General features: G+C 42.4%; 1 protein-coding gene across 4 annotated transcripts; it reads left to right on the forward strand.

Moving 5' to 3' along the window:
• Positions 1–200: 200 nt before the first annotated feature.
• On the forward strand, positions 201–25,034 carry ppp1r9ala (protein phosphatase 1 regulatory subunit 9A-like A). Of its 4 annotated transcripts, XM_079664710.1 has the most exons (20): positions 201–412; positions 924–2,898; positions 12,160–12,292; positions 13,591–13,711; positions 14,043–14,147; positions 14,981–15,116; positions 16,460–16,624; positions 16,760–16,813; positions 17,497–17,726; positions 17,882–17,978; positions 18,062–18,182; positions 18,352–18,503; positions 18,978–19,278; positions 19,364–19,421; positions 19,507–19,578; positions 19,892–20,087; positions 20,587–20,631; positions 22,390–22,506; positions 23,445–23,633; positions 23,841–25,034. In XM_079664710.1, exons 2-20 carry the CDS (start codon positions 1,087–1,089, stop codon positions 23,997–23,999), a joined length of 4,263 nt encoding a protein of 1,420 aa, XP_079520836.1. In that variant the 5' UTR covers positions 201–412; positions 924–1,086; the 3' UTR covers positions 24,000–25,034. The 4 variants fall into 4 exon arrangements, with proteins under 4 accessions (XP_079520836.1, XP_079520838.1, XP_079520837.1 ...); XM_079664712.1 differs by lacking the exon at positions 22,390–22,506; XM_079664711.1 differs by lacking the exon at positions 20,587–20,631 and having other exon boundaries at positions 202–412.
• Positions 25,035–25,207: the final 173 nt, after the last annotated feature.

Genomic DNA, 25,207 nt, shown 5'->3' on the forward strand with positions numbered 1-25,207 from the left:
GTACCGGCCCATTGGGATTCATCCCGAACGTCCCGATGGCCAGTCCGCCACTGGCTTTAGGTGAGCTCTAATATACAGTAAGCCCTTTCCCACGCCTTTCTCCTTCAACTCCTCCAGTCTGTGAGCTGTGGAGAAAGAGAGGAGGGGAGGGGGTGGAGCTGGTGGTGGGTTACAGTTCTGGAATGTGTGCGCGCTCCCGACTCTCTCTGTTCTCGTCGGCCGCGCCGCGCAGCACAGACAGACTCTCGTGCGCGCGCAGCCCGCGACAGGTCTGGAAGTGCAAGGAGGAGGCAGGAAAACGCTGTTGGAGCGGGGAATGATGGCGGTGAGAAAGAAGGCACAAGTTTAATGCTGTAAAACGGGGACATTGTGGGCCAACTTTCGGCGTCTAACACGATGCAGCGAGTAGGAGGTGAGAGCATTACAAAGTTGTTTACCTTTGTGCGGTGTTGTGTGAAGAGTTAACCTTTTTAACGGCTCGTACTTGAAATGCCACAATGAATTGTTCAGAGCACTAACGCTGGGGCTGTGTTTGCCAAGTTTGACTTTGTTTCGCCTTTTATCAGTGGTGCAGCGTTACTAACATTATTAACAACGTTTAATTTAGTACAAATAAAGTATAAGTATATAGTTGGTTAAGGTAACTTTCAATTCAAAACACTTTTGGTTTAACGTTTGCTAACGCCAGTAGTCGGACAACCACTACACCGAAATGCATACAAACGGTTAATGCAAGCTAACGTACACATTCTAACGAACTAACCGTTGAAAGTTCAACCTTCATGTTCTAACCTAGTATTCACACTGTTTTGGTTTGGATGATTAAGTATTAACAAATGTAAACGACTTACGTTGCTAGGCATAGCGAGATAATGGTATCCGCTCTCTGATTAACTGATATTACTATCCGTTTCTCTCTGTAGATGACTTCGCTGAGAGTGTTTAGTTAAGACCACTGTGCTACAAAGAAGCTGCGCCGGACCCATGGCACCACTTGCGTAAAGCTATAGTTCACCAACAAAACAACAACAGGCTCTCCAAAACCGGCTTTTCTAATTGGGCTGCAATCACAAACAAAAGGCAAACATGATCAAAGCGGAAAGCAAAGGAGGCGAGAGGACCCTAAGGAGCGCTTCCCCTCACAGAAATGCATACAAGTCTGACTTCCACACTATTAAGTGCACTTTTGATGGGTCGAAATCCGAAGGCGACACCAAATCATATGCAAATGGCTCCAGTGACACCCGGGAGGACTCAAGAGGAAGACCTTTTGGCAACAGAGTGAACAAGATAAAGAACATCTTCCTACAGATGGATGGTCAGCAACAGGAGTGCCAAGAGGTGAAAGTGACTCCTAAGCCTGATGTGGCCCCGGTGTCCCCAGTGGTCCCGGTAGCCCCGGTGTCCCCACCAAAGCTGCAACTTCCAGTCAGCCCTCCTCGAGCTAACCTCAACAGTGCCACAAGCCCAGAATCACAACTTTTAGATAAAACACCCAAGGGGGAAGATGTTGAGATTGACAAAGTGGCTTTGGCAGAGAAGTTTTCTTCGACCAGAAAACTCTTTGAAAGGGGCATCAAAGAGCAGCCTGCAGCAGAAAAACAGTCACCAAGCAGGGTAGTAAATCGCTTGTCCCTTGGAAGTGCCTCTGATGAAGGGAAAAGCACAAGGAGAGTATCAGGATCTTCTGAGATCATTATCAAATCAGAGCAAACGCCAACATCAACAGATAAATGTCAACTGGAGGGGAAAGTCAATGGTGAGAAAAAGCATGTATCTAGAGTATCATTGAATGCAGGACCCATATCCAAAAGGTTGGACAATTACATGGTAGAGAATGACTTGGATGAGACAAACACAGCTGCTGCTAAACAACACAGTACCACTGAACACTTACTGTCTTCATCTCCAACAAGGGACAACTCACAGAAATCTACTTCAACGGTTAAAGATGCCACTAACTCTACCCCTGTGACTGTTGCCACTAACAAAAATACATCCCAGACGACGTGTGTCACCAACAAATCAACGGTTTTGGGGTCAATAACCCCAGTTAGCCATGGCTTCAAACGCTCCTCATCATCCAGTGATGGATTTAGTAGGGCATCTGTTGGTGGGGATGAAGGCAAGTCACATAGTTCGCCCCCAGGGGATGTTAAGCAACCTTCTCCATCAGCTGTTGGGTTTCAGAACACCAACAGGGTTAAATACCCTGAAAAAGCCAGAAGTAATGACACTGTGGTAGATAGTCCTGCCAGAGACAAGCCATCCAGCCAGACCTCAGCCCTGGACTCCAGAGGGGTGGGGGTGGTACGGGCAGAACTGGTAGTAGTTCAGAATGAGTCTTCAGAGAGTGAGGAGAATGACGATGAGAACGTTGAAGATAATGTATTTGAGGAACAGAAGGTGCAAAGCCCCAAAGACAGCCTTCTAACAGACATGAAAAGAACATCTTCACCAGAAAAACAGAACTGTAAAAGTGCACGTGTCTTAGCGAGAGAAGTCTCTAAAGAGACACAAAGGATAGAAGAGACTGTGGGTGAAGGAAGAGTCTTGGAGGACAGTGGGGGGAAAGGGTTGAAAAGGGATAGACAGGAAGAAGAAGATGATGATGATAATCAAGAGGAAGATGAGGAGGTCGCAGAGGAGGAGAGTGAGCTGGAGGAGCAGGTGGGCCAGAGCATCCTGGATAGAGCCTCACCAGTAGTGTACGGTATTGAGAATGCAGCATTTGTGGATGACAGAGATGTAGACCAGGTCCTCAGGGAAGAAGAAGAGGAAGAGGAGGAGGATCAAATGTATGGGGATTATGACGACTGTTACGAGATGATGGGTCTGTCGGATGAGGAGGAGCCTCCCCCAAAGAGGAAAATCAACTTCTCTACAGACCCCATTCAGGTTAGTGTTATTTTATGTTGTGTTGTTTACATGTGAGCACCTACAGGTGTACTGCACACTAACTCCATCATTATAAACCACCGTCTCACTGATTCAGCAACACCGTCTCACTGATTCAGCAACACCGTCTCACTGATTCAGCAACTGACTGAACTGCAGACACAAGATCAATTAGTGAAGGCTGAGAATGAATGCTGCTGTTGTTCATGTTGACGTCACAGCTGTTGCACTGTATCATTATCGAAATTCAGAAAATGAAAACTATGTTATTTTTTAATCCTTGTGACCCTGAAGGCACGTCGTTTGACAGCACCACCCATATTATAGGAGAGAGAGAGGACTGGTTATCTTGCAACATTGTTTGTGGTATTTTTGGAAATATTGTTGACAACATAAAAGCAAGGGCAGCAGTGAGTAGCAGAGAGACGTGAAACTTTAGAACGTGCAGTTAATAATGATTGCCCCCTGTGAGTCACTGCAGAGTATATTTTTACTCATTCAGAGTGGTTCCCCTCTGTAAGGGAATCATGTGTTGCACTCATGAGGGACTTTTTTTTCACCGCTCTACAACATGGATATGAGGAATGAGGGATATTGTTATTATATATAACCATGGCTAATTCATCCTATTACAGCTGGGGAATTCCTGATTTGAACTATTCATTCATTCTTAAATGATATGATTCTTTTGTGAAAAGCAGAAACATGGATTCTCAAGGTTCAAGGTTCTTTATTGTCAAACTAACATAGCTACAGAGTAATTATGTCGTTGAAAATCTTAGGTCACATTCTGCTTTTTTTTTTGAATGAGTTTCTCCAGGTTGTTGAGGATTATAAATTAGACGTTTTATATATTTTTACAGTGGATAGTAGTCCTACAAATGAGGCGTAGAGTTGGGTGAATAACTTAAAATAGTTTTTGACTTTGACAATCTTTCGGTATGATTATCTTTCATCTTGGGGTGCTCCAAATGGTCTGTGTACATTTGGGATCACCAATGTAAATGAATAATTGTTTTTATTCTTCCAAAACAAATGTCCTATTATTTTCATCAAGTCTGGTGTTGCCTCATCATGTGTTATTATCGCCAGTGCATGTTTAAGGGGTGTGATGGAGGTCATATCTCCTACAATAGATATTCTACAATCACTATATCTAAACAACATTTTGCTAAAGCAGGGAAAAACAAATCATCTAGTGCATTCCACATAGCTTGTGAACAGCTCAATGTTTATCCAGGCCTTAAAATGCACTGTTATCTCAGGGTGTGGACCCCCCCCCCATCCCAGTTATCCCGGCAGGGGGTCCTGGGAGAGGGGACCAGAAGCTGACCTGGAGTGGACACAAACAAAAGTGCCTCTCCTCCTCCAAAGTGGAGCTATGACAGGGCTAAACACAATTTTAGAGTTGCTACAATATGTTAGACTGAGCCACCTCTTTGTAGCAGTTCACCAACCGTCAGAGGGACACTTTATGCAAAACAGATTAACTGACACAAGGTTGTAGTTATGTTCATGTGAGTTTGTATACATTTCCATCTCGAGGGCAGATTGAAAGAAACTACTGTGTACAACTTTTTAATACCGTGTCAGCATTGAGCAAAGATATTCAGTTTGCTCACATGAGAGAAGAAAAAGCAGACAGTTGTCCTGGTTTGGAAGTTAAACTAGGTCATGTTCAACATGCTCAAACCGTCCAATAATCCTTGTATCTCGTCTTTCCCGTTAGAAAAGTGGTCAGTGAATTAAAACAAGATGATTATCAATTATTACCAATTCAAATGATGCTACTTCTTTCTATCAGTTTGTCTATAAAGTTTGTTTATCTTTGCATTAGACCGTAACAATAATTTAAACAATTTCATTTTAAAAATGTTAGATGTTAACTTAATTTCAATAATTATCCAAATCTAGACTAATAGTCTTAATCATTAGTCAAATTATTAATGTAATACTTTTAATATTAGTTAGCATGTTTATGTTTGTCTAATCAGTTCTTTGTTGTCACTTCTAATTATATCATATGTGACAAGATAAGATGTGATTGCAGTGACATGTAATTCCGCACTAACAATGATCACCTTGGGATTGTAAAGGATCTACGGGTTGGGTATGCAACATGTTTACATTTAATAAAGATAGCAAGCCTGAGAAGGTCAAAGCATTCTTTGGAGTTTTTGAGCAATTCGCTTTTTTAACTAATTGCATGAATGAGTGCAAGCCTGGGAACAGCTGGAAAACACACAGAGAAACTTGTCAAAACAATAACATGCTTGGATTAAAACCATGGGGTCAAGGTCATGTGGTATTGGGGTTAGCCAATTAAGTCACACAAATGTCCCTCAGCCATCCTTTCTACCTGTGGCCTGGCTAACAAAGGCCTCCTGCTAGCACTGCATCATTCTCCACAGTCTGCAAGTCAGAGCTGGCGCTGGGATGGAGCACACTTGAATCATGGCTAACTAGGAGAGAGGAAGTTCTTTGTGCCTCTGGTTCACAAAGGGATTAGGTCCCTGCGAAACCTGAGTCTTCTAAACAGAGGCGGTATCCCGCGTGGAAGAAAGGTCCTCTTTGTGGACTAAAGGAGATGTCCAGTTTCAACATGTATCACTCTTTTCAGGGTTGAAAGAGAGCTTTCTAAGGCACTCAGAATTAGTTCACAACACACGGTTTCAATAATTCCTAAAAAGTGAGAGTCTTGCGTCAAGCCAAATATTGGATGTTGAAGGTTTCTGAATGCACTTGGATTGTAGTTGTGATGAGAACCATCTGAGTTACAGTGTTGGAAAGAGAATGAAAACTACAGTGCAAGTGTTCTATACTTTGTTTTTTGTGAGCATTCTTCTGCATATAAGCTAACACGGGATCAAACGTTAGTAGGGCATTACAATGCTGCACTCCCATTGCTGCTGTGTCAGTACATAAGTTTGCTCTGCTCTACCCTGTGGCTGTGTGAGCAGTATAAATATTGCACCACTGCTTACTGATTATGTCTTTGGTGTTAGTATGGAGGTAGTTTCCTTTAGTGCAAATAAAAACCAGACCTGTAATATTAGTTTGTCGAGGCATGTCCTGGAGAAGCATTGCATCACTTTTAGTTGCTTTCTTCATTTCTTTCACTCTGAGTCTGAACCCTATAGTTTGGGAAAAAATAGTTATTGAATGATTAATGCTCCCCGCTGTAGGCGCGTTATCCGCTTGGGGACAAAGACTGCATAGTCATTTTCAGGTTAGTAGTTATGTGGGATCGCTGAAGAGGTTGTCTTGTATCTTTTGTCATGAAACCATTTGGAACAGGAGTCAAAAACCATTTGACAATAACAGAAATGAAAATGTCTGAAGCTAGGATTTGCACCTTTTGCTTTGACCAACCCACACAGTCACAGGATATACCTCACGCAGTTATTGGTCAAGTGAACATATAGTGCCTACTCAAACACACAGGGTGTGGTAAAGGATTGTGGCGACTATTTTGACAGAATTATTTCAGCATTTCTTTGGTTTGCCCAATAGATAATTACTGGATAAGCAAACATGTCCTTTAGTCAACTTGGCTTCACATATGTCTGCAGTACAACTTTGTTTAGTAGCTGTAGACATTTCACTTTGTAAAATGAAGAGTCAGGTGAAGTGAAACCTCTCATACACCTGACTCTAGTTAATGTGAAGCCAGATAACATTGTGCCCTGTGGTGTCTTGAACCAGAGCTAATAGGCGTTTGCATGGCTTTGTTTGTACATGTAGTTTTTTTCCATCACCTCACTAAAGGTGGCTGGGAGTTTTGTTCAGTGTTGTAAATGTAATTCAGCATTCCACCAATATAAGCTATTGTCTGGGTAATGTGCAACACATCATGTATCTACAAAATGGTTCACTTCATGCTAAGCTCATTATTAAGTTCTTAAATTCAATGTGCACCCGAATGCTTATTCATGTGAATTGTAACTACAAAAAACCTCTTGCATGTCTCATTGTTAAAATGAACAACCAGTTGCATGTTCTTGTGGTTGAGTTTGTCTTTTTGCGTTCCGTCAGCATAACTTTATTAATAATGTACAAAACTCTAATATTGTTCAATCAATGTAAGAATCACCATTCTGCTTCAAACTCACCAAATCCTTTCCCCAAGCCCTATTCTTAACATATGCTGGAAAGTTAAGATTGAATTACAGCAGGACAGACTCATCTGCTCCTTTATCTGCGTTTCATGTGATTAGTCAAAAGCAAAGGGGGTGTACTCCACACATTTGGACTCTGGCCTCTATAGTCAACCCAACCCAGTGTTATGCTTTCCATTTCCTATCTCAGAAGGGTCTTCTGCTGGCCACAGGAATGTGTCTGACAAGACTCCTCCCTCATCCCACCAGCTGACAGGCCCTCCTCTTGTGAGATCTGAGGTCCTTCCAGCCACCTGGGCAAGTTGGTGACTCTCCGATGAAATGGGGCAGAATACTAATGCAGTCGCCTCAATGCTGCTCATTAACCAACTTGGCATGATAGGATGAGTCTAGGCTGATTTGATGGCCTTAAACGATTTCATTATGTGATTAGAGACATACACATTAGCAGATGCTGTGTGTTTACACTCTGAGTTTGCAGCAATTTCATTGTTCAAGTTTCAGCAATCATTGCAGGACAAAAGTAGCCTTTGTGGGCCATTTATACACAAACCTGTTCAACCTGTTTATGTTTGCACTTCCTTGTAAATGTGATTCCATTATGTCACGGTGCTCTTCTCCGACTCCATACCTTCCAGCTGCAGGTCATGCATTAAAGCTTCAAACATAAACATTGTTGTTTCAGTTACCGTCAATCATTGTGAACTGTTAATAATGGCAATGTAATGCGTACGGATATATATTGTTATTTTTTCTGTGATGTTTACACGGGATCTAAAAACATGGCCCCATGCCTTCTATCCTAATGACTCTTTATCTCCGCCAGGCCGCCCGCCTGCCCCTGCTCGCCCTCACAGCCTGTTTTGATTGTTTGTCTTTTTGTAGGCCGGCTTCCATTCAAACTCCCCAATCCGGTGGTCAGCCCTGGTTTTGCACTGGGGAGAGATTTCTCTGGTTAGCTTTTCCTCGCAGCTGCTGACTCATTTCCCACATTGGTATTCAGTTGTGGGGAGGGGAACGAGGGAAAAGATGGGAAGGGTTTCAATTTGGGTGTGGGCATGTGAGCACACGTCGAAGTACCAACCACTGCAGTTGTTGAAACTGGACAGAAAGCCCACACATACTGCTGGGAGGGAATGGAAATATGAAGATGGCATAGCAGTCGGTTGACCCACATCGCAACCTCAGTGACCGCAGTGATACTTTAGTTGGAGAGACTGGCATTAAAAGGACATGTCATATATCTTATTCTGTGTAAACTTGACGACTTGTTGGTTCTTCTTTGGTCTCTCACTCTTGTTGGAGTCAGTTTGCCTGATCAACAGTTAAGTGTTTTGGTTATAGACAGAGGATGGTGGACCGGGCATGTGCTCAACAATAATGGAAAATGTCTGTTTAATCTAATAACTGGTGACGAGACAGTGATGTGGGTGTTTTATGTAAGGCTTATTTTTTAGGAAGGGGCCAATAAAGACATTGATTTCTGTCTTTCTTGCAGATAAAACCGATTGGTTGAGTGATTATCGTTCAGGAAAGAACAGAACATTGTTTGAAATAGGCCTGGGAGTCCATGGCAACAGGAAAGTCAGACTTTAAGGATGGGGGAGGTTGAGTGGAGAAGCCAACCTGAACTGTCTCAGCTCCGTATATTCTATTAGCCTACATTTCCAACCCTTAATTACTAAAGTCTCCAAAGTCTAAACTAAAAGGCATTGTTCATCCTGTAATGGAATTTCTGTCTGCTCTAGTTCTGTGAATCCATTTTGAACTCTCTAAATTAGAAGTTGATGCACGTTTTATGTTCTATTTATAGGAGCGCATTGAAGCTTGTTCTTCAGAGACATGCAACAAAAGTTTCAGGATGCAGGCGGGGCAACAATGGCTTGAGTCAATTATTGGTTATTTAAAAATAGTGTTATTGCTATCATGGGTGGTGTCTTCGCCCACACCTATGGGAATAATATAAAAGAAAGTAGGAGGATTGATATGGAGGAGGATTCTGTTGGGAAGATGGAGGGTCGAGGCCCCATGAATAGAATTCCTGCGTGCACCACCACAGAGCTGCAGTAGCGTGCATAATCCTGACGTTTCTAATCTTCTTTGGTTTGGGATGCTACATGAAAGAAGACCCTGTGTAGCAAATAGGGATGTCCCGATCACCTTTTTTTGCTCCCGATCCGATTCCGATCATTTGATTTTGACAATTTGCGGATACCAATTTTTCCCGATCCGATCTTTATGCAATGCATTAAGAGGAAAAAAAGCATTCAAGTTGTCCCTTAAGGTTATTTTTTTTATTTAAATTGGATATTCTATCCAACATGGATATAGCTTCTTTCTTTCACAGCAGCATTGGATCAGTTCAGTTGTGCAGCATTGGATCAAAACAAAATAAAGCTTATCAGTACTCGTTAGCTTACTGCTACAATTAGACACTGCGCCCTGCCCACTCTGTTGCCAGATTTGAGAGAAATAAGCAACCAGGTCTATGAAAACAAGCCCCAAAGAAGCAACACATACATGATGTTGAGTAATTTGAAACCAAAACTAAGGCCTCAGGATGACTTTAAGACTTGAACATGGTCATTTTTGTTTTGTAACATTGAATACAAAATTTAAAAAAAAAGTATTTATATATAATAAAAAAAAAATCCCGATCCCCGATTGTTTTCCGCCCGATTCCGATCTTTTGAAAGTCACGTGATCGGATCGGGACATCTCTAGTAGCAAACCATTACATCTATATCTTGTTTGCTGATAGGAAAATACAACTTGAATACATGTGTTTGAATTGAATTAGCAGTATATTGAAGAATAGATGCGGGTGTAGTAATTCACTTAAACAAATTGAACAAGAGAACTATGTGTGCTGTTTTGGGCTGAAGTCCAAAGGCTACATAGTGAGGAGGTGACAGAAAGACAGAGTGAAAAGGAGATTGTTGGTATTTTGTTCCTCAAATCTTGGCCGGCTTCAGGATGGAGACCTCAGGCTCTGTTGCCTGGAATGGAAATGTGTATTGATTACATCATAAATGTGCATGTGAAATGTATTCATCACTCATAAAGACCTATAGGAAATTGTCCCATCATGTTGTTCGATTGTTTTCTGTTTTGTTAACCACAACATGGGTGCATTGAAGGAGCACAACTTCAACAATTGTCACAGGGATCATTGTCTCTCAGGTACACAAGGTTACAAACTGGACCACAACTCGGCAACTGACGGCTCAATAATTGTGAGTTGGCCATATCTGTGTGTTTTGGTATTTGGCAAAACCAAACATCCGTAAATACTAAAAAAAGAGCCAATTGAATGAAGCTCACCCCATATTGAATAGGAAGATTAACTGTGGATCCTTTTTTCCTTTCTACAACAACTACAACTCCCAACTCAGATTCAGTAGCTCTAGGTCTGTTAGTAACCAACGTCAGTGGGACCTGTGCACTGATGCCAGCATATACTGATCACGACTCCACCCAGATTAAGACTAATGATGGCCAAGCAGGGGTTTATTTTACAGACCCACTGTTGGGTTCATCCGCATATTCAGGCATTAGCCCCGGATGGAGTCTACCAAACTTTAATCTACTTTTTTTCATCAAATCTATAAACTCGTTTTCCATAATTGATCTCTCTCTGGTTTGAATCTCTTTGTTGTGGTAGGGCTTCCTTTAGGTCTAATGTTCAAGATCCTAACTAGAGCTACAACAACTAAGAGACAGACATTTGCAACTAGTTTTTATCCCACATTTAGGACACACCTTTCCTGTGGTTGACTTCTTCAATGTGAAGTTGGCTGGTTTTAGTGAGTGGACAGTTGAGTGTGTACAGGTGTTTCACTGAGTAACCTTCCCCAGTGTGCTTCAGGCTGAATATTGCAGTGCTTACTTTAGCTAGGCCAGGATTGTTGTTCATTTCTGTTCGGAAGAGTCATGGGCATTTAAGATTTTACCACATGGGCAATAACCCTTAAGGCTAATGTTGAATACTGTGTTTTGTTTACTGAACGCCAGGAGTTTCCCTTTTTCTTCGAATTTCTCTTTATTATATTTATATTTATTATTATTTATTATACTTTTTTACTGTGCTACTGACAGCACTTGTCGCCTCAGAACATTGATCTTTGCTGCATCCACTGCTCGGCTCTCCCCAGCTGTGCCCTACTTTCCGCGAGGCTCATGTTCTGCTGTACTGTCTGTGAGCCTTATGATTCCAACCAGAAATCAGGCTCTGGGACACATCCTGTGCTTTACGAGGCCTGCCTGCAGAGTTTACAATTTACAACTTTGATAAAGGTCCACAAGAGAAAGTCTTGGGAATGTATCTTCTGCTTTGGTGTTGTTGACACTTTAGTTACGTCTGCTCAAAAGTGTGATTGATACGTATTTCCCTAAATGATGCAAAGGGTTGCAAACAATTATTGACAGTGCAGTGTGTACAGTTGGGTCAGACCAGTGAGCTTCATAATCTCTGGCAGACATTATTGATATATCAATAGAAACTGCTTGATACACGAAGGAGCGAATTTCAATACCAGTGGTTCAGATCATGACTCATATGCTCTGCTGTCTTGCTGCTGAACTGTGCCTGCGTACTGCGTTGGCACTCTCATTTTCCTAGTGAGGGTCCAAAGTATGAGTGTAGTTCTCCCGCCCCAACGCAATTTCTCTCAAATGAAAAGAATGTGTCCTTGTTCAGCCTGCCAAGATAATTAAGAACTCAGAAGAGAAAAAAATGTGCTTTTGGATTGTGTATGTTGAAAAATGTAACAGAATAGCAGGCACACAAAAACGGAGGAAAAGAATGAGTTGTGCAGGTTAGATAAAAAAACAAACCAACGCTGGCTTAAAGGGGGAATCTCGCCTGAATTAGCACTACAAGCCGATACAAGAGCCATTGGAGCCACATAAATCAAGCAGAAACATATAATAAACATTTAATAAATAACATGTTCAGTAAGCTCCTTGGGAGAGAGAACGGCCCTTTAGTCAGATATGATCAGAATAGTTTTGTACATCAGACACCTGAGCCTTTATTAGAAATTCTTGAGTGTGGTGATGTCTGCGACGACGATGAACTACTTGATAAGGATGTAGAAAGTGCTATACTTAAGCTATACACTCGATGTTTTCACCTTAACAGGTCTTCAGTACCTTTTCCAACGAGGACTATGACCGGCGGAACGATGATGTGGATCCAGTCGCAGCGTCTGCGGAGTACGAGCTGGAGAAGAGAGTGGAGAAGATGGATGTGTTCCCTGTGGAGATTGAGAAAGGTGAGTCTAGTGAAAACTGAAGTGAAGGTACATTCATAAGGGGAGAAACCTGTTTTCACCTAGTTACAAAAATAGCACATTCATTTAAAGGCATACACAGTGACTTGCGTTTGATTATTTAAATAAATGAGGAATAGAGGAGAGGAAAGTGAGTGAAGAGAATAATTAGCGATACAGGGAGAGAAGACGGAGAGGAGAGTGAACAGGCGTGTTAGCGGCAGACAGGGAGAGACAAATAATGACACATGGCGCTCTCCAAGAAGAGGAAAGTGGACAGTGAGAACAGAGCTTTTAACCCTGAGTGGACTCATTCATGTTCATCCTGCCTACTGGGAGCACAGAGCCAGTGTGTCTCATTTGTTCAGAGACCGTGGCGCTCATTAAAAGTGCCAACACGCCACTATGAGACAAAACACAAAGTGTTTGACCAAACATTCCCTCTCAAGTCAGAACAGAGCTCACAAAAAATAAGCAGTCTCATCACCCAATATGATCAGTCCACCAGGATCAAAATTAAAACTAAATATCGTTCCAGGGCAGGCTAACCGAGGCTAACCAATGAGCACCTGCATGTGTATGAGAATGGCCGTGACACCATTTCAGCCTTCATTTACAAACTCCAGCTCAATTCTCGCACTGAATAAAACAAAGTGAGTGAGGGACTGCAATATAAGAGGGAAAGAAAGAGAAACTTTAAACTGTTCAATTGTTATGATTTGTAAAGACTGATATTGTTCTATAATCGTCTGAAACAGTTAAGTCATGATGTGAAACGGTTAACAAAGAAAAAGGGAAACTCAAGCTGCTGCTCCACTTTATTTTATTTATCTAAACTCAAGCACTTTCAAGATGCACACATTTTCAAAAGCTATTTTATTTATTTTATTTTTAAATGCAGCCCGAGAGGAACATTACACATATCCACAGTATTTACTGTATATCTGTATAGTTCAATGTTAATAGACAATAAATATTGTTGTTTATGAATTGTACTTTCTTTATTTGATTGGCAGTCAGTTGTTGATTACATGCAGAAGTTCATAAAGCTACAGCTACTTCAATATATATCACACTAATTCATAAAACAAGTTAGACATTTTGATGTTAAGGACCTTTGCATAGGGAGATTTCCTCTAACTGGACCTCGTTGAATTTTAGTTGAATACCCCTGGTCTACACAGTAACCGTTAATCTTTATACATTTTCTTTATTAAATATTTAAATGTCAAGATCATAAGCATTTTTATTCCACTCTTTATACCAGCCCTATACAATCTTTGTCATTTGTTTGCCTTCAGGAGACAATGGACTTGGCATCAGTATCATAGGAATGGGAGTGGGAGCTGACCAGGGTCTGGAGAAGCTGGGCATTTTTGTGAAAACCATAACAGAGAACGGAGCCGCTGAACATGATGGACGGTGAGTTTAAAATCACTGGTAATGTTTTCCATACAACCGGAAACACTGCATCAACACAACAGTTTTTAATGTTTCGCCATCTAGGAAATGCACATTCCCCCAGGGCCCAGTAACGAACAAGACTCAAACAACCACATTTATTTATAACCGCACAAAAACATGAGGGAAAAAGTGTGTACTTCTGTTTCCCAGGCTTTCTGGATGTGTTGTATTACCAGCTAGCATTGAGACTACTGTACTGCATGGTTGTTTTGAACTATCTACTACTATTACCCCATGTGGAAACGCTGCAGAAATCTCTCCTCACAATAACGATCTTCTGTGTCTCCAGCATACAGGTGAATGACCAGATAGTGGAGGTGGATGGGACCAGTCTTGTGGGTGTCACACAGCTGTTTGCTGCAACTGTCCTGAAGAACACCAAAGGCACAGTGAGGTCAGCTCAAAGCCCGTGTCCTCGCGCCTTCAAATCAACCTTATTCAAAAGATCTTAATGATGACCAGGGTCTCTTCGGTCATTCAAATCCTGGAAAAGTCATGGAAATTCAAAATGCTAATTCCAGGCCTTGGAAAAGTTATGGAAAACAATATTTTCCCCAAAGTTTTGGAAAAGTCGTGGAAATGTAACTAAAGTTGCATCAAATATAATTTATATTTTATCTAATCGCCAAAATAGTAATATTATAATGATAATAAATACTGTATCGCATTTAACTGACGAGGTATTTTGCTGGTGAGAGATTTGAGTTGCTTTAGCCTGTAGAAGCTAGTAAGCCTACTATTTGATTTGTTTTAGATAGGCACAACATGTTTCATATGCAGACCTTATTTTCCTGTTCCATGTTCAAATAAACCATTTTCAGTGGTACTGCTGAGAAAGAGTAATTAGGTAAAGGTCATTGAAAATCATTGGTGAAAAAGTGTATGAACCCTGGGTGACAAGACTGAGCCACTGTTAACACAATTAAAAGGGGTTTAACAGTTGAGTTGTTTAATCTCCTGACAGTCTAGAATTATTCATGTTTTTTCATTTATGTGAAATAGGCCACACACATATTGTGGCATGGAAATGATTTAGAATGAAACGCCCAAACATGATAGGGACAGGGCTGAACTGCGTCTCATCATTTGCATTTCCCAGTAGCAAGTTAGACAGCACAGACAGATGTTTTCTTTATAGACAGCACAGACAGATGTTTTCTTTATAGACAGCACAGACAGATGTTTTCTTTATATGGGGCACTAACACATTGTTCTCTAAAATAACAGGTTCCTGATTGGACGGGAGAAGCCAGGAGCGCAAAGCGAGGTAGCCCGCCTTATAAGTGAGACACTAGAGCAGGAGAAGCACCAGGAGCAGGAGCAACATCACCTGGATGACCCGTATGAACACTCTACAGAGGAGGTGAGTCATGAGCAGCGTTTCCGCCAGGGGGGCGTCTTGCCGTCATTTGACACCATTATTCAGCTCGTGACGCCTTGAACTCGAGCCGAGGGCGTCCAAAAAAATAAATAATTCGAGAGAAGATCGAGAGTTTTTATGACTTGAAATTACGAAAGGGAAAAAGGACCTCTGTTAGAGGGGCAAAGGAGTCTGGTGGGATTCTTTTCGGAGTATTGAAGATCGTTTCCCCGACATCGGCGGTGCCTGCCGCAGGACAACACGGAACGTGTGCGATTTGGACGCGATGAGCGGGGGGGTGCTAGTGGAGCACGCGCGTGAATTGCGAGCGGCTCCGTGGTAAACGGAGGTAAAATGACTCACTAAAAAGAGCTGGAATTCCCATCACTAACGTAAAGAGATAGTATCTATAGGGGACGGCTCAATTCAAAATAGAGCTGCCCCGAGAGCCACCCACCCCTCCCCCCCCCCGCTCTCGGGGTGGAGGGGGGATAAAGAGATAGTATCTATAGGGGAAGGCTCAATTCAAAATTGAGCCATCCCCGAGAGCCACCTCCCCCCCGCTCTCGGGGTTGACGCCCTCTGATCCCTGGTCTGTCGGAAAACACTGGTCATGAGACATGGAAAAGTTTCTGACTTGTGAGGATTAAGAAGTTCCCTTTTTAAATTGGCTGTTGTGAAGCGTCCATATATGTCGTAAAGTCATACATGTATTTGTGTATGATTAAGTGCCCAGTTAGATATATCTAAGAGTCCCAGTTGTATTAATGGCATAGATGCTGATGTGGATGCTACTTTACATTTCGGACTGTCATAATTAATATTGTTCTGTTATGAACCCTGATTTAGCCCCCTTTGCCACGCCCACTCAAATCCCTCTTAGCTCAACCAGGAAATGAGCAGCTGGCTGAGAGCAGGCCATGTGTCACCATTCTGCTGCTTTGGAAGGTGTTCAGTCCACCGCCGCCTGTCTGCCAGAGTTGCGAAATGTGTGCTTTCTGAAGTTCAAGCTGCTACAAGCACCTCTTTTTGCAATAATGTAAATACTTAACAGAAATGTACCGTTTCATTTTTGGGAGGAAGTAGACCTTTTTCAGTGTTTTTCCTGAGGTAAACGCATTGAGTAAAGTTTTGGTGATAGCCTTGTTATCCACTTAATATAGCCGAACTCCTGCAGTGCCTCCCTGTGAAGCAGCCCACCAATGTTTGGTTTTGATCTATTGATTTGAATGTTCCCTTCAGCCTGTGGTGAAATGTGCCGATGGGAGTGTTGTTGACACACGCTGAGCACCTTCCTGAGCATAAAGGGTGTGTCATTGTTTGCTAAATGTGATGTCATTTTTCAGGAGGAGCCCTATGAGGAGGAGGAGGAGGACGGAGTGGAGGAGAGGATTTTGTGCTCCAGTTTCTCCCCAACAGAGAACGCAGATCTTTATGAGCTGCCTGATTCAGAGGCTCTGTTTCTACCAAGCAACATGGACAGCTCTCAGATGGTCTTCAAGTTCAAAGAGGTATCACCCACTCCATGACTATCAGTCTAATGGGATTTCAATTATACATCCAAATGTCTCATTCTGTTTCAATTACGTAATATTATAAATAACATACAATATAGGAAGTAACCAGATCTTTTTTTTGTTTCCTAGCTGCAGCTCAAACACGGCATTGTTGCAGCCGAAATAAATCAACTAAAGGAGAAGGTATGTTGAAGATTAAATCAACTTTTCCTTTTTCCTGTTGTCTGACTTTACAAGTGTTCTATGTACAGGGTGTCCGCGGGGTCTTAAAAAGTATTAACAGTTCACAAATCAATTTATTGAAAATTAAGGCTATTAAAAAGTGTTAAAAAGTATAAAACTGACTTTCCAAGGTATTACATTTTGTAGCTTGTTTTCAATAAGTATATCAATTGTCCAAAGAGGTTGTATTCTACAGTGTGCCTGAATGTAATCATTGCGTAGGTGTGTAGTGTGATTCTGTGTAGTTTATTTATGGAATCCCGTTGGATTTGCCGTCATCTGAACAGGACATCGCACGCTCACTGCTCGATAGTTAAACAACATCGTTATGGGGAAATGCAAGTTTGCGTCCAAATGGTTGGAAGTTAAGGAGGAAGGACCATCAATACTGTATGTAGTAGATGTGTCACCAATGTAACCGGTTAAAACTCAAAGTGGCGATGAGGTCTTCAAGTGTATGGAAATGGTCTTAAAAGGCATTTCATCTGACTTCAGGATTCCTGCATCTACCCTGTATTTACAGTAGGTTGTTAAGTCAAGACCAAATCCAAGACCTTGTTCTTTGAAATGACTAATTCATGCTAAACGTCAAACTGTGGCTCACTGCTCATTCAGTTTAGTAACACGCCCCCATCTCTGAACAGCTAAGGTTATCTGGGGAGGACAGATCCTTGTGGGAAGCCAGGGAGTCTGCACTGGAGCTAAAGATGGAGGAAAGCATCAACAACACCCAGAAGTTTGAGACTTACTGGCTGGAAGCCCAGAGTCTTTGTAAAGTCGTAAATGAACAATTAGCTGAGACCCAGGCCCAACAGGAGACTCTGGACAAGAAGTACAACAAGGCCAAGAAACTGCTCAAGGACTACCAGCAGAAGTGAGTTCCTCCTGACTTCCATAACTTCAGTCCTTCACCTGAGTCATCTCATCACTATAATACATCCTGGAATAGAAATGTTCAAAGATAAACACATAGATTAGACTGTGTTTACAGATTTAGGACTAATCAACATTTCCTGGTTTCCTCCCCAGAGAGATAGACTTTGTGAAGAAAGAGGAGGAGCTGAAAAAAGTTCTAGATGAAAAAGACAAGTGGTACAAGGATCAGCTGGGGAGCTTACAGAACAGGGTAAGATTCAAAAGCGTATGCACCACAACAGTGTTGCGGCCGGGAGACAGTAAAATGAGCATTGAGTGTTGTTTTGTCCACAGATAGCTCTCCTGGAGTCCGGCGCAGGCGTGGAGCGTCACAGTGGTCCGGGGTCAGGAGCAGATGAGAGATTGATCGGCCCAGACCCCGTCACCAACACACAGTCTGTTGACTCAATACCAGGTACACAGAGTTACTAGGATAAAACTTCAAACAGAAGTACGATGTCACACTTATATTGCGTGATCTGTAAATGATTAACAAGCATCCATATTGAGCTCCAGTGACTCTGGTAAATGACTAAAAGTGTGCACATTGTGTTGTGACTTATTGTTTATGTTCTGTCCCGTAGAACAAGACTGGAGCGAGTGTGTTCCTGAGACTGAGCGCTTGGACACCAGTGCTCACAGAGCTAAGGGCCTGCTGGCTCAGAAGGCCAAACGTCAGCTGCCGTCTCGCAGCAAACTGAAGGAGAGCCTGGCAGGGGCTTCGGGTCACGCTCAGGTCAGACAGGAACAGCTGGTAGTTAGTGGTTGCTATGTTGTTGGAGCATTTGGAGTAAACAGTCCATAGGTCAAGGTATGATGCCTGGAACCCCATCTAGGCATGTCAAGCTCAATCTTAGAGGTTAAAGAAACGTAACTTGTACCTGGTGTATATGAGCTGCCCTGTAACAGTGAAACAGTAGGGATTCTATTCAGTGATTTTCGCTGACAATTGTACTGCTAATTATTCTGTGGCTAATTGGTCAATTAGATCAACTCTCTGTTGAGGCAAGCGAATGGCCTTAAGATACTAGCAGCTGTTCTCAAATACAATAGGGAACATACTTGAGTGTTTTGCAAAACAAAAGCACACCTAATGTGCGCTCATGACTCAGCAGGTCAGAACTGAAGATCAGAGCGTTCAGTTGTATAATAACATCTGATCTCCTCTTCCGTGCGTTGTCCTTGTAAATAATAAGCTTTGTCCCAACAGGACTCTGAAGAAGATGAGGATCAGGAGGAGCAGGAGTCTCCCAGGAGGAGGAGGTCCATCCAGGAGAGCCTGTCCCTCCCCGTGCCTGTCTGCTATCCTGGGAATGGACAGAAAGGGGATCCAGGAGAGAGAAGAGATGGCTCCAGGAGTAAGGCTGAGCTCTCACAGGGAGAGAGTGCTGAGAGCAGCGGGAGTCCTTCTTTGTCCTCTCCAAAAGACATCTCGTCCCCGCACTCCCCCTCTGGATTAATGCGGAATGTAAAGAAAAGGGAAGCGAAAGGGAAAAACAAAGACTCCAAAGGTATGCCACACCAACATGTGCATGTACCAACAGCTGCAGCGTTTCCTGTGGCCTTTTCACTCAAACCCCTTTTGTTTCATTTCAGAGGATCTAAATGAGGTCTCCTCAGCAGGGAAACCTAAACGGAGATTTCCAGACTTTGGGTGAGTCTCCATGGTGATGCCTGTCATTTGTCTCCAGATCAGCATCTTTTCGGCACTAACTAAACATGTTCATGCTCATCAACAGAGGCCTCCGGAAGTCGGGAGGCAAAGGGAAAAAACACGACAAGGAGGCGATGAGAGCGTCTTTGGACAGCAGGTACGTTAATGTTAAATCATAATGAAATGTAAAGGTGAGAAATATCATTTGACTAAATGTTTGGCGACATATATATTTTTTTTTCGTATGAATTATTCATGGTAACCAGCACAGTTAATGCCTGAATTGAGTTAGTATGACTGGAATCCATGTAACTCTGCTGGTGTAAATATTGAACTACACTAAACCAGATTCTTACCTTCTTGCTGCCAAATCTTAAATCGTTTTCCCCCCTTTATTAGACTTTTAAGAGTCATTGTGTTTTAAGTCCCACGTGTGAATAACTGTATATTCCTCTTTCTCCGATGCCCAGGGGATCAGCAGAGATCCTAGAGGAGTCTGGAGGAAACATTTCTCCTGCAGACTCCATGACGTCCATCCCCACCTGCATGCCCTTCTCCTGGTTTGGAGACAAAGACAGAGACAGAGAGCCCTCGTCCTCCAGCAGCAGTCTGCCGTACGCTGCCACCGAGACCAGCAGCGAGCAGAGCCAGGACCGCAAGAACAAGGTATGTGACTTTTACAGGAAGTAGAGCAGAACGTTTACTCGTAACGTCGTAGATATTGAACTATGATATCAATAGGGGTCACAAACTTGATCTCCTTGTCTGTCCGCCTTTATCCTAATATATTCTATCTTCATTAAAAGAGTCAAAGTAGTATAAACGTAACAGGAGGCCGGATCCAGACGTGTGCCGTCATTGACTAGTTCTTCTAATTAAGCTACATTAGCAATAACTGGATCCATCTGTTAGCCAGAGCGCTAGCACTGAAGCCTTTGGTGGCTTTTCAGTGAGTTTGCAAATAGTGACACCACTCGCCACACAGGCTGCGGTCGCTCGGGCGTTCTTACGATGCTGTTTAATTAGTTCAAGACACGGGTTCAACCAATAAGAAACTAGTAACCTAGAGAAAAGTTTGGGTTTGGGACTCTTTGAAATATGGTACTTTGTGTCAGTGATTTTCTGCCTGGACGTTGACCTCACTGAACCGTGTTTCCTCTAACAGACAAATCTCTCCTGGTCCTCTTTATTCAGTCGCTCATTAGATTTGGTACAGTATACAGATCCTTGTTTTACCTTTTGATTTGAGATGCCTCTGTAGAGATGACTAACAAGTAGAGTTTTGAGATATGCAAGTTCTCCCCACAACAAACCCTTTATAGACCCTCCAGAAAAACGCGGGCTAAATTCCTTGATTATGTGATTTAAACATGCAGGGTTTTTATGGATTTTATTGCGGGAAGTTGCGAAATATGCGGAAATATGCTAAATATGCGGGAAAAAATAATAAATGTTTTTTTTAATATTGGGCTGTCTTATTTATTCTCTCTCACAACCTGCCACTAACGTTAAACCCCTTTACCATTCAATTAAACACATTCAATGTTTATTTATTGTAAAAGCAATTGGGCTATTTTAATCTCACACACACCGCCCCCCCCCACACACACACACACACCCCCACACACACACACACACACACTTCTCCGCCTCATTCTGTTTTCATTTACTCGTTCGTTATCCGACCAGCTTCAATCTTGTAGGCTACTCACCTCGTTTCTTGTAGCCCTCAAAAGGGTTTTGGAGTTTGATGCCTCGGTGAACGGGAGTTGAATGGCTTTCTTGTCCGCAGCAGCAGAAAGCATTTTCGAATGTTTGAATGAATCAAAGTGGGTCGTCACAGTCGATGTTCTCTTATGCTCCAACACACAGTTGCACGGGGTGCAGAATAGTTTCCCCCCACTTTTTGCCCGGTCTTTAGTAGAAATGTTCGTCGGCAAATGAGATGGATTCGATTTTTTCATCTTGGTGTTTTCTCTATCGTGTGAGCTCCACACGTTCACTCTATACAGTGTTGTTTACATTCTGTGATGCGCGAGCTGATGACGTCAAGACGAGTTAAAAAAAAAAAATTCTCAACTTTGTGTGGAAAAATGCGGGGATTATGCGGCCTTTTAAAAATCTGCGCCATTTTGCTGATTATGCGGTAAATAATGCGATCGCAGAATCGCGTTTTTCTGGAGGGTCTACCTTTAAATCATTCACTGTTTCTTTGGAACTGGGTATGTGGTTTTGTTATTAGAAAACTAAAGTGATCACATGTTTCATATATCCACTTTTTAAAAGCATTGTGGCTTGAATAATAATAACAATCTATAAGAGGAAATAATGAAGCCAAAACTAGTTTTATGGGCTCGTTGCTCCAGCTCATCGCAAGTTTGATCCGAGGTTTGTTGTAACATCAACACCTAACTGTTCTCACTAACTTTCATTACGCAACCTGATTGATAACCCGTTTGATTATTACGCTGCATTCAAAGTAAACTGCATATGAACTTGCGGATAGCTGCTGCAACAGCCTGCAGGTCTAGATCATACTCCATGTTTCCAAATGTAACACGCATTGTGTCTGAAAAACAAGCCACAGTTAGAATATAATACCAATCATGATCACATAGTTAAACCCTTAGCCTCTGCTCAGGTGAAGGAAAAAACACAACCCCATTCCTAACTTTTGGTATAATTAGTTGTAGCTTAGAGGTAGTGTAGTTTTGGTGGTGGATTAATTTGTTGTATCACGTTGAATGTTGTGCTACATAGTGTCTTGGAGATCACAGCCACTCTCTGCTTAACCACCTGCATTAATCCCAGTTTGAATCATTCATTGTAATCATTGTAGTCCTTATGAAAACTGCACTCGCTCCTCACACCTGTAGTGTTGTAAATGTGTGCTTCTCCTAGTGAAGAAGAACTGTTGTTTGCTGATGTGTTGCTTTAGTAAACGGTTCCTTGTTTCCACTTGTTCCAGAGTTTTTCAGTCATAGATGATTCTAGCGCTGCCAGTCCCAGTACAGAGCTCTCTGGGTTAGTCGCTGAACCCAATCTGTCTGGGCGCTCACACACTTTAATCTTCTCTTCCAGCGAGGTGAGTGCTCTCCTTGTTGTGCAGTCACAAAAGCCGTGTGGGACGCCTTGATGCGGCTGAAAGGGGACATTCTCAAGCATGCTCTTTGAGCCCCCCCCCCTTCCCCCCCTTCCCCCCCCCTCCCCCTTTCAGAGCTGCGATGAACTTGTGAATGCAGAGGGGATAGAAGAGAGCTGCATGTGTGTGTGTTAAACAAGTCTCTGACTCAGCTTTTATTAAGGCAGATGTGATGTTATTGGTTTTTGTACTATTTTTTTTTCCTCTGTTAAACTGTCAACCAGTGCTTCATGTCCTTTACAAGCTGTAGCCCACCACAGAACCGTGCTGCCTGCTCTGCTGCCTGCTCTGTGGTGCTTCAGCAGCAGCGGGATCTCATATTAGATGTTCCAGTGTCTCTCTCAGTGGAACATGCAGTATGCACACACACACACACACACACACACACACACACACACACACACACTCTGTCATCGCATGTTTTCTGGGTGCTGCTTTGAAAGTTTGAACAATGCACACAGCTTTGTTCAACAGAACGTGCGCTACATGTTCTTCTTGTTGTTATGCAAATGCTCAAGTTGGCTTTACCTTCTTTCTTTTTTTAAACAGAAACACAGCACCGAGCTGCACCCCCATTAACTTGACATTTTTTCCACCTATAAAAATAATACATTGGATGAAATCTTTTCCAACAGCATTGTTAGACGACATCAACTATATATGTTTGTCTTTATAATGTTTTTGTTCCCTGCACTAGATGTGAATACTCAACACTGAACAATACTTTTGTCTTTAGAGTACAGCAACATATGACTTTCTGCACCCTGCACAGAAATGTCCACAATTATGTATTTGAACAAAAAGAATAAAATGGTGACGCTGTGAAGCGTCACCAGTTTTCAGGTTGCTAATATATGCCGGTATTGTCTATGTGTCTGTAGACTCTGGATGATGAACCGATAACTACAGGGAAAGAGTATCAGTGGCAGAACCGGCCCGTCTCTGAATGGACCAATCAGCAGGTCTGTCACTGGCTGATGGGCATGAATATGGACCAATACACTCCTGAGTTCACAGCGAAGGGCGTGGACGGCCAGCAGCTCCTGAACCTGGACAGTGACAGGTTGAAGGTAAAGACACAGCAATATCAAATGAATCACCTCTGAACTACCTGTATCATAATAGTTAAAAGATGATGGTATTTAATCATGTTTTTGATTATATTCCATTATTATACAATGCCTCTTTGATTACAAAAGCCTTTTCAGCCTTTGACTGCCACCCTGTGGACAGAACATGGTGGCTTTATTTTAAAATCTGCGCCCTTTGTCCAACAGGCACTCGGTGTGTCGAGTCAGAGCGACCGTTCGAATATGAAGAAGAAGCTGAAGGACATGCGCAAGGCCCAGGAGAAGATGGAGAAACAAAAAGAGAAGAAAGAGAAGGAGGTGCGGCGCAGCGGGAAACTTCCAGTCAGTCCGGACTCTTCCTGCTGAGCCAGCAGATCTGTTCTCTGAATGATGCAGCTCATAAAGTTCCTCTCTACCCTGAGCAGCCCTCTTTATTCTCCTGGTGCCGTGATGTTCCCATCACAGTGTGTCACTCCAACAGAACACCTGCAGGAGTGTAACCTGTCCCACTGAGAGACACGTCACTCTTCCTGTTCCTCCCCATAACACACACAAACCATTCTGACTGAAAGATGGGGAATGTCAAAAAATCTGGGTATGTGACCAAAAAAAGATCCTAACATTTGTAACCACTGAAAAGCTAGAAGCTCTAATTATAAAGTCAGATCTAATGTAGTTGTTGAGATCACGCACACATTTACCAATGGAAGTCAAATGTATACTGCTTTTTCAGCATTTTATATTTTTGCTAGTATAACTCACCTGTTTCCATGTACTCTGCTGCAGGACCGGATATTGTACAGTACAGATAAAAGCACTATATTTGTCTTTTTAATCTTCAATGAGCGACGAGGTTTTAAATGTATAAAAAAGTTTTATACATGTGCTTATTAACTGCATATCATTTTTTTACTCTACCATCCCATTGTACATTTTTACTATCTACATTTTTCTACTAAGTAGAATAGCTGTGGTGTTTGCTGAATGAAAAGCAGCAAACAGATCAGATATGGCCGAGGGGAGTTCTGCTTCTGTCCCCTATGTGTGGAGGATGGTACCATGGCGCTCTGAGTAAACACACACAGCATGCAGGTCTGCTACACACACACACACACACACACACACACACACACACACACACACACACACACACACACACACACACACACACACACACACACACACACACACACACACACAGCGCCGCTCCATCAGGCGGCAGGTGTGTCTACGACAAGGACTTTTGTGAGTCCAGAACTGCTTCCTTTCTTCTTCTCGCGCATGACTCCATGTTCTGTATGCAATACGACATGTTGGACTACAAGAAAATCCTGTTTTCCACATCTTCTAAATCAGAGAAATACTTGGTACATACAGCATCAATAAACTAATTTTCACTTTGTGGTATCCTTGTTTTTGTACGAGTCTCATAGCTCTATTTAATTTGGCTGTGTGAGAGTACTTTCTTGTATATTGATTGATAAAAACACACCTGAGAAATTCATTCCTATACGGCGCTTTTAAAAACGTGATGTTATTCGTTTATACCTACTTACTTAAGGCTGGAGTTTGTT

Source organism: Notothenia rossii, assembly GCF_949606895.1.
Source record: "Notothenia rossii genome assembly, chromosome: 2".
Classification (NCBI taxonomy): Eukaryota; Metazoa; Chordata; class Actinopteri; order Perciformes; family Nototheniidae; genus Notothenia; species Notothenia rossii.